Genomic DNA, 10,308 nt, shown 5'->3' with positions numbered 1-10,308 from the left:
AGGGCGCGTTGGGTGCTTGTTGGCCCCTCGAGCCTTTGTTTGCCCTAATTCTTGGCCTGTAAATTCACAAATATTCAGAAATCCTCAGAGCAAGACTCAGAACAATTTTTTCATTGTCGCAAACCTCTGTTCCGAAGCGATCTTATCTAGAGTCCTTTTCCGCTGCATAGCTAGAGGGGGAAGCCACCACGGGAGGCCTCTTCATCAACCTTGTTGCCTCCATAGTGATGCGTGAGTAGTTCATCCTTGGGGTTGAGTGTATGTACCAATAGCCATGTGTTCGGTCTCTCTCTCTCTCTCTCTTATGTTTTTTTATGTATTCCGATCTTATGTATCATGAGCTTGATTAATATAGTTGGATCTTATGATATTATCTCCCTTTATCTCTTTTTGTGGTGAATTAAGTCTTGCCCTTTGAAGTTCCTTTATGTTGGATTGAATGCTTTGCATTTGAGATTACTTGATGCATGTCTAGTATTAACTTGCGGGTACCCATGGTGATATTGGGGTACTCTAGGTAACATAAAGGTTGAACGATATGTATCATGTGGTGTCGTCATAATACAATCTCTAGGACTATTTGTCACACTTTGGGGGTGGTTCATAAGATTGATTGGAAAGACAACTTTGAGGTGGTTTTGCTACCCACACAATTTCAACCTACTTTCTCTGATATGCACTTTGAGGGATTTTCGTGCAGTTCAATTATGTTAATGATGTTGAGAGATTGCACTAGTGAAAGTAATGCACCCTAGGCCTTGTTTCCAAGCATTGTGACACCGTTTTGCGTGCTTTTGTTACATGCTACCTTGATGTTTTTATTTGTTTAGATTACAAAAGACTATTTCTACCATCTATATTACACACCTATCATCACCTCTTCGTGGAATTAGTGCACCTATATAACTGATAATTGTATTGGGTGTGTTAGGAACACAAGAGACTACATGTATTTAATTGGAGGGTTGTTTGAGAGAGAACCATCTTCGTCCTACACCTTCCACGGATTGACAAACATTAGACATCCACTTAAGAAAAAATTGTTATTGTCCTGTAAAATTCCATGCTTGGAGGTCAACAAAGTCTACAAAAATAAAGTTGCGTAGTAGACATCAAGTGTCGAAATAGAAAGCTTACAACATGAGAGTTGTGTGGAACAAAGAGATGAAGCTAGTGGTAAAAAAAAAATCAGATGATCCACCGTGTGAGATGAGATGATAAGAGGATAGTTTTTTTTTTTTGGAATCGGTCAAGAGGATAGGCGAGAGATGTTGAGCACGTTCATATAACAGACACACATGAACGTGTTAACACAATACTATAGGAAGGTGTGAGCGTAGAACCAGAAAACTTATAACATAAAAATCGTGTGAAACAACAAGATGAAGCTAGTGGTCAAAGAAATTTTCAAACGGTCGAGCATGTGCAAAGAATTTGCTGAAATTCATCTTAAAAAGCTCCAAACATGAACACAAAACTGAGGATTTACAATCAATTAAACTAGGAACCGATCGTTTGATGTGCATCTTTTTTGTATAGAGCTTATCTTAAATCAAGACATCATTATATAGATTAAAAGGGATTAGATGAAGGAGACTAAGGAGGTAAGTAGAACACAACAATTGCGGACCCTATCTGTTGCCAGAGCCGTGCGGTCCAAGAACTTGGCTCCCTAGGGACTCGCTGGGGAAATGCAGCCTACCAAACACATCCCCTTTTTTTTTGCGGGGGAAAACACACCCCCTTCATGAAACCAATGATATCCTAGATCAATGTGTCGTCCGCCATGGCGGCCATAATATCCTCCTCTGTTTTCCTTCAGATTTGGAGGCAGCGGCAGCACGATTCAGGTACATGAATAAATAGAACAACGCCTCTCAAGTGATCAGGTCGAAACACGCTCTGAGCAGGCCACTACCATGAACGATAAACCATTTTTTTACTTTTTTCTTCTTATCTTTCTCCCTGTAATTTATGTACAGCAAGAATGCTTGTGCCATGGGTGTGGTGGGATCACAGTGTGTGGTGGGATCACAGTGAAGGGGCGCAGCGACAACGGCATCGACCCCGTTCACTAAGTAAAGAATGGGTGTGGTGGGATCACAGTGTCAGGTCAGTCAGCCAGTGTGCTATCTACTAAATAGGGCGCCAAAAATGAGCATATGCACAAGGGCGACGGCGACACCGGTAGGCACCAGGCCGCTGTAGTGTCGTGGTGACTCGTTCACGTCGAACTGCCCCGTGTTCACGTACTGGTTCTTCCCCGACGAAGAGGTGACATTGACCGACAACGAACCTGAAAGAAGCAAAGGAAGACATTGTTAGCTACGCCAATCAGCTTGGGCGCGAATTAGAAAAACTGGTGAGGAGGGGTTTGAGCTTACAGTCATAGTCCGCCCAGCCCATGCGCATGTTTCCCAAGTCATACACGAATATCTTATCCTTCAAAACAAGATCTGCAACAAAAGGGGCCAAATAGTAAGCAAGAAAACACCAGGAGTGGAATATGGGCATTGCATCATTCCTGGGTCAAATAGTTAATAGCTGCTGTGAAGCTAGTACTTAGGGACTACTAGTCGGTCAATGTTTGCACCAGGTAAATACTCAGTTTTCATGCCGGTTTAATATTAGGGGTTAAATCAAACAGCATGAAGTCACAAGGCACGATCAACTTCCTAAAGCCTGGATAGATCTACCTCACATAGTTATGTCCATATTTAGTGCTACTATTGAAATTTATGTCAACAACTTAACTTAATTCGGGTCTCCATAACAGAATAGCTGCCTTAAAGTATAACAGCTATATGCGCAACTTATAATGGCTAATACAGTCAACATGACTAACCTCCAAGTATAGTGATTCCCTGGCTTCTTTGCCAGCCAATGCACCACAATACAGTATTGTCCTACAAAGCATAATATGACATTATTTCATCTGAGGCAAGTCTGCCCATAAACAGTTATCTAGACACACAATTGCAAAGAAATTTAGCAATGATGGCATCAAAAGGCTTGTTGACAACTTTACATACACTGGTACCCTGCTGCAGAAGATAGTTCTCTGGCTTCACTGTCATTGCAGCGCCACCTTTAAAATACAGTGTTGCCGTAGGAAATGACGAATCAACACTAGTAGAGAAGCAAAAGAACATTTGTGAGTAATTCAACATTCTGAATGACATGTGCTGCTAATTTTCTTCTTAGAAAGAGAAAGAAGAAAACCTGCCGCTTGTAATAAAACATTGTGTCCCCTTGCTGACAACAGAGCGTACAGATGGAGAGACTGCAGCAGCTATCTGCAGGCATCCATCATTAGAACTAATGATGGTATATTTAAGTACTGCAAACTAGTCACATATTTGTTGTTCCATAAAATAAATGATGAAATGTGTAATTTGGAGTTTACCGCGCTAATAAATGGATCATAGGCACCATCGACAAGGTATACTAATGTCGTTCCTGAATCCACAATTGTTCCTTGTGTATTTGATGTTGCAAACAAGGAAGTATCAATGGGTAGCTTTTGACCACTAACAGCAATGCTTTCCAGAATCAAGTTATAATGAGGCCTACATTTCATTAAAAATACAAAAATAGCTTAGAATCAAAATGTTTCATGATTTATTGCCACTAGAAATGTTATACTTCACAAGAAAAAAAATCTACCTATATAGTTAGCCTCTCACAGGGGCATACTTAATGTTGGAAAATTAAAGATGTCCAAATAAATTCACCTAACAAGTACTTACAAAAGAAAACAAAAACTAGAAAACGAATGATGGAAACTGTTGCTCTCCACCCATGCCTACCAGTTACAACAACACGGGTAACTACTGAAACAAAAGGGAACATGCAGAATTCCGAAGTTACACACTCAATAATTTCAGGAAAAGGAACTTACTGTGATGGAACAAGTGGAGTAAATACTAATCCTGGTTCGACGATTTCACCAAGGACAAGAATACCACCACCATTATCTGAACCTTTCAGGCAATGGGAGAATGTTTTAGGGGATACACCAAGAGAGTACAGTTGTGAAATGACAGACAGCTCATGCTGTCCAAACCCAAAAATTCCATCAACTGCCCTATCTGTCTTCATCAGGTCACCTGACTGTGAGTTGCTACATCTATTAAAAAAAAGATAGTTACAACAACGAAAATATTATTGACCCTGTTAGGCAGCAAGTTTTAATATCAAGGTGACGACTGCACAAAATGGTAACCGTAAACAGTTACTTTATAGCAACGCACGGTTTAATCAAACTAAGATCAGCACAAAAATGTAAACTCGTATCACTAAGAAAAAGTGAAAAACCATTCCGAGGCTGAGACTTTGGCGTGTTTAGATACATGTTAGAGGATAGCCTTTTAATCAATCGACATTAAAGGATGTCCAGGTACTAGTGATATGCCAACATATTTTGTCCCGATGAAGACAGTATAACCATTTTAACATTTATTCATGGTGACCATAATGGAAATTGACTTTTTTCCTAGTAATAACTGTTCTCTGGATATCAGAGCAACGAAAAGAACTATTCCTGCAGTAGGTACTAGAATCCTGCTAGTTGCAGGACACATGCATTTTGTTGTCATTAGATCCATCAACCGTGCTAACTAGATCAAGGAAAAGGACAGACCCAGTGCTAGAAGCTCCCACACCAGGTGAGTCTGGGGAAGGATTATACGAGGCAAGCTTACCCCTGCACAGTGCAATGCAGAGAGGCCGCATCGAACCCAGGACCTCTTGGCACAAGTGGAGAGTACTTCACCACCGCACGAGGCCTGGCCTTAGCTAACCAGATCAACAAAGTTAACAGATGGTTCACATTATCAAGGAGACAAGAGCCCACATCATGTCAACGCTCTTACCTGACACAGTTGTTGCACAACTCTAGCCATGTTTCTAATGTTATCACGTATCTTAAGTAAATGATCATCAATTATAAATGGTAAGTTTTCATTATCTAATAGGGGATTCAAAAAGGTATAGGAGTCTAGGGAATTGTACCCGAAAACGACGGAAGCAGAAGAATTGGCAGTCTGCTCATTCCCCATGACAGTGTCGAAATACATAGTGTCAGACACATAGTATCCTGACGTGCCACTTCCATCGCCATACGTGAAAGTGTAACCGCATGGGCTGCTTGGGGAGTCCGAGGGTTGGCAGAGTGCTTCCCCTGTCTGGAGGGCAGCTGTACACCGATCATCTGAGCATGGTATCCTGGATGATGTTGACGAAGAATCAGGGTTGAAGAATTCCAATTGGATCTGAAAAGCACACCAAAAATCAGTAATCCATCAGAAGAAGCTTAGATAACAAGTAATCCCATCTCAAGGGAGAAAAATATTCCAAAAAACATAAGACATTGGATAATGATTGACTCACATTGAGCCCACTTGATGTTGGGCAACCTGTGCAAGGGCTGCAAGCAACCCACAAGATATCACTGCCAGTGTCAATTTGGACAAAGTATTCCTTCGCAGGGTTTCCCAATTTTACACGTGTAAAATAGAGCCTGTAAAATAGAACTTTAGCATACAATACTTACAAAAGAGTGTGCCTATTACGCTATAGGTTGACATGAAGCCCTTGTACTACCAACTAACAGCAAGCCCAGTCGCAGAATGAAAATGAATGAGTTGATGAGATGATAATGCCTAAAAGGAGGTTAATTAATCACAAATCAGTAGTAAAATTAAGCAACAAACTGACTTTTGCATCCTAACCAATTTGAGAATCGGCCAAAAGAAACAGAGTGCATAGCTGATTTCTGCATCCAAAAACAGAATATTACTACATAAGGGTGATGGATTAAACACATGATATTCAAGAGTCTAAAGGGAGTATTATCAATCACAACTGATATGCGACAAGGGTCTATATGCAACTAAAACATAAATCCTACAGCATTGGCAAAACAGAATTGTTTCACTTAAGACTGGCACATGGCAAGTAAAAACGGGTGCCAATCCATCCATTATCTAGTGCTTGGTGCTAGTAAAGCCTCTGCATGTACTGGCTCTAAACCGTGTAACGAAATGTATATCTCTGCGCGGCTACACCTTACGCTTGGTGCTAGTAAAGCCTCTGCATGTACTGGTGCTAAACCGTGTAACGAAATGTATATCTCTGCACGGCTACACCTTACGCTTGGTGCTAGTAAAGCCTCTGCATGTACTGGCGCTAAACCGTGTAACGAAATGTGTATCTCTGCACGGCTACACCTTACGGACTATAACAAAATTAATGTGCAAACATAAGGTACATCAGAGAGGGAGAAATCCAAAACTGCATCTTCAACGGCAGGAATTGACCTTGAAGCAAAAGCAAGCTAAGAAAATTAAAGAAACTGTGATGGGCAGAAAAATGTGTGGAGACGTAGGATCCACGAGAAGCAAAGCATAGGAAAATGAGCTGTTTTTCTCCCAACCTACAGGCAATGAATTATTGTGGTGATTGGTACAGGCAAACGCATCAGAATTGGACTCCCACAATCAAACAGGTAGAACGATGAAGTGCGCAAAGACTTGGTGATATTTTCAGAATATAAAACGATGAATCAAACGAACCTAATAATAAGAAAGAAAAAGAAAAACAAGCCTGGGTTATTCCAAGCAGCAATTCAGCTACCAAACGGCATGTGCTCCTGAGCAAACATCGCTGGAAGTTTGTAAAAATTAACTGTAAAGTTTGCAGAATGCGCGCAATATCCACCAGCAAACAAACTCACTGAGTACAGCCATCAAACTACTAGTATCAATTAGTATTTCAATGGTTATGACTAGAGCTGAGTAAACAGAAGGAATGTAACTGTCAATTACCCAAAAGAAATTTGCTTCGCCACAATCGTCCAGTCCACCAAGCAAAGGAAACAATTCCAGCTCAACGCCCGTAACCAAAACAGGCTCGAATTCTCAACGCCCCCATCGATCACACACAACCAGCCAACCGACCCGAACCGACCCGAACCAAGCCAGACGAAACCAAACCAAAGCAGGCACGGGAGGAAAACAAAAAGGAAGAAAAAGCGAAGCGGCTCACCCACCCGACCATGTAGGGGTTGGCGGAGCCTTCGACGGGGAAGTCGACGACGCCGGCGACCGCGGGCCCGCCCCCGAGCAGCCCCCTCCCTTTGTGCCTTGCCCTGTCCCGCTCCCTCAGGTGCTCCGCGGGCACCCCCCTGTGCGGCAGCGCGCGCTCCAGCGTCAGCGCCGCCGGGAACGCCGCCGCCGCCCCGCCCAGCAGCGCCGCCACCGCCACCGCCACCAGGGCCGCGGCGAGCGCCGCTTCCGGCGGCCTCATCGCTCAAGAGAGCCGCTGCCGCGTCCCCACAGCCACACCCCACCCCCTGCCCCGACGCGGCGAGGCGCAGGGGGGAGCAGAGCGGAGCGGAGCGCACGCGTTAGCACGGCGGCTGCGCGTGGGCGTAGCAGCAGCACGGCCCTTTTGGCGCTCGAGGCCTCGAAACGGGCAATAATTCGGCGCCGTAGCCCGTGGGACTCCCCTGGTCCAGCTCCAGCAGTCCGTCCTGGCCTGTGAAATGCGGCAAGTACAGGGGGGTAAAAGCGGGAATGGATGGAGGGGATGATGGGATTGCGTGTGGACTCTCGGCGTGTGCCCCTCTCTCTCTCTCTCTCTCTCTTGTGTTGCGTGTTGCGCCGATTTAATAGGAGGGGAGGGGGTGGGCAATCAACAATTTCTTCCTTTCCTCTTTGGCCGCCGTCGCCTCCTTTTCCCGTCTCCTCCTCTTTTGTTTCCTTTCCTCTTCTTTCTCTGCAATTGACCAAAGCCATGGGTTTGGTTTTGCTGCTGCTGCTGCTGCTACATAGTGGTTCAGATAAATCCATCTGATATAGGAGTAGATTACAATTACAATATAGTCGCTGTGTGTTCCTTTCTGTGGACATGATGATGGCATGCTGATATATCCTACGAATTATTGTTGCGCATAATGTTGGACCAGATTGCGATGTCTTCGGTTTTGTATAAAAGGAGGTCTTTATAGCCGTGGATATATTAATAATACATGAAGTATTTTGTAATAATAATTTTGCTTTGGTAGGCATTTGAATACATTGATATTGGTTGTTAGATGCGCCGTCCGCTTGAACAAGAGCGGTCGTACCGACCATCATAGGCACACTTAATAATTGACGGCGGTAAGTACCGCTAAAATGACTATTGACGGCGGCAATCAACAATTTCTTCCTTTCTTCTCTTTGGCCGTCGTCCGCTACAAGGCACAATGTTGTTCACTTAAATTCACAAAACTTGCATCAGTTTCAACAATTTTTAATGAATTATTATATGTCATCATTTTTTTCGAATAGAATTATATGTCAACGTAGATATAGGAACCAAATCAAAATGGATGCGGTCACCAGGATTATACATTTTCTTATATTCTCCTTGACCATTGGCGTAAGATGAGATTTACATGACGGCAGAAAAGGAGGAGGGTGGGGTTGTATCGTTGTAGTGTGACTTTTCTTCACACCATGTGCCAAACAGCGACCCTGTGTATATCATTGTTGAGGATATCGTTAACTGGTAGCTGCTCGGTTGGCTAGCGAGCCGGGGATTAATTGACTAATCGACAAGTTAATCGACCATTTAATCAATTAAGGTGACGTTTGGTTGGCTGGTATCCCTGGTTGGATGAGGGATAGCCAGTTTTGGCAACGATACCACACGTTTGGCTAGCAGGATAGAGTTGGCTGAGGGCAACCATGATTCCCGAATATTCGTGTCAAAAGCTGGTTGGCCTTGTCCGTGAAAATATGGCGGATGATGGCAGCCAGCCCCGCTTCAGGTAAAACAGTCCGCTCGATCTCACCTGGACCCGGGTATTAGCACCATGACGGCAAACGACAAATGAACCGGCGACTAGAAAAGGATAGGCAGCACGGTCACTCAGGAAGCTAGCTTCCATGCTGCTAATACCTTGGCGAAGGCAGGAAGGAATGTTCTGGTGGATTTGTACTATAGATGGACAACGAGACAAATATGCTAATTTATGGGGTAGTGGCATATATGCATGTCTCAATGTATGAACAAGTCTAATCAGCCTACTTGTATGGTTTTATGCTTAACACAGCCGCATATGTCTTTGCACGGCCTTGTATTCAATCCCAATTTCTTTTCATTTCTTGTATATATTTTAGGTATTCTGCCTCAAAGGTAATCACAACAATCCATCCGCTTGTTATCCTTGCAACCAAACATAAAGCTGGCTATCCCCAACCACTATTTATCCTCTCAACCAAACAATAAAAGTAGGCTATCCCCAACCAGGTGGGCAACGATACCCTCAGCCGATCCGCCTCGCCATTGAACCAAACGCCTCCTAATCGAACGATTTTTTGGTTTATCGGCTACTCGATGACTCTATGAGTAGGGATTAATCGACAAGTTAATTGATTAATCGGATGAATTCTTGAACAGGGGTGTAAATATAAGTTTAAAATAAATAAAATTGTCCACATAGGTTTTGGAAGATTCGTGAATTCTATAAAAGAGACATACATGTTTTGTCAACATAGATTTTGGGAGATTCGCAATTTCTTCCTTGCGGTCTCCTTTCCTCTTTGGCCACCGTTGCCTCCTCTTCCCGTCTCCTCTTTTGTTTCCTTTCCTTTCTCTGGCATTGACCGAAGCCATGGATTTGGTTATGTTTGGTCTCTTCAAAGATGTGCTGCTTGATTTAGATAAATATATTTGATATAAATTTTACAGTGTTAGAGTTGTGTCGAATATTATTGTACGAGGTAGGTTACAGTTGGACTTGGTTTTAGACTATGTGTAGACAGGGTAGGAGTTGTGTCCTAATAGGACACTTGTATTCTATGCCTCTCATATATATCGGGGGTAGACACACGATGTAACATATGCCAACATAATAGCACAGGCACGCGGGGGAGCTGGCGGCGTGTGCCGGCGCCTGGGCGGCCGGGGTGCGGTATTGCGACGGTGTCACGGGGAGGAGCGCATGTAGTTAGGCCCCGGGGATGTAGCCATATCGGTGAATCTCGTTAACAAATCTCGGTGCCGTGCTCGTGTGATTGCTTGGTCCTCGGATAATCAACGGTATGCCTCAGATTTATTCTAACAAGTGGTATCATGAGCAAGGTTCGAGAAGAGTGCTGGTTGTTGATCTAGAGGAGAGCACGATGAAGACCGGTTGTAGATGAGCACGACGTGCGTGCGAGACGTCGGGCAACGATCGGAGATTGTCGTGACGGAGAGCAATCAGAAAGCAGACAGAATCAGCGAAAGGCAGCAGGTTATCGGCGACTTTGGTGA

General features: G+C 43.7%; 1 protein-coding gene across 1 annotated transcript; it reads right to left on the bottom strand.

Annotated features, from left to right (window-relative positions):
* Positions 1–1,877: 1,877 nt before the first annotated feature.
* LOC119269194 (aspartic proteinase 39-like) lies at positions 1,878–7,613 on the bottom strand. The gene is made up of 10 exons (XM_037550980.1): positions 7,052–7,613; positions 5,392–5,521; positions 5,014–5,273; positions 3,902–4,129; positions 3,407–3,569; positions 3,223–3,296; positions 3,033–3,129; positions 2,846–2,906; positions 2,385–2,456; positions 1,878–2,296 (listed from the first exon to the last, which is right to left on the bottom strand). The coding sequence occupies exons 1-10, from the start codon at positions 7,306–7,308 to the stop codon at positions 2,130–2,132; spliced, it is 1,509 nt and encodes a 502-aa protein (XP_037406877.1). The 5' UTR covers positions 7,309–7,613; the 3' UTR covers positions 1,878–2,129.
* Positions 7,614–10,308: the final 2,695 nt, after the last annotated feature.

This window comes from Triticum dicoccoides, chromosome 3A (genome assembly GCF_002162155.2).
Source record: "Triticum dicoccoides isolate Atlit2015 ecotype Zavitan chromosome 3A, WEW_v2.0, whole genome shotgun sequence".
NCBI lineage: Eukaryota > Viridiplantae > Streptophyta > Magnoliopsida > Poales > Poaceae > Triticum > Triticum dicoccoides.
The sequence above is the reverse complement of the archived record's forward strand: the minus strand, read 5'-3'. Positions and strand labels throughout refer to the sequence as shown.

Excerpts from the sequence above, each read along its gene's own strand:
- LOC119269194 (XM_037550980.1), bottom strand. The coding sequence starts at position 7,308 with ATGAGGCCGCCGGAAGCGGCGCTCGCCGCGGCCCTGGTGGCGGTGGCG. Across the intron at positions 2,907-3,032 it reads TTCTGCAGCAGGGTACCAGT|GACAATACTGTATTGTGGTG; the intron begins GTATGTAAAGTT and ends TATGCTTTGTAG. Across the intron at positions 2,297-2,384 it reads GGGCTGGGCGGACTATGACT|GTTCGTTGTCGGTCAATGTC; the intron begins GTAAGCTCAAAC and ends TGCTTCTTTCAG.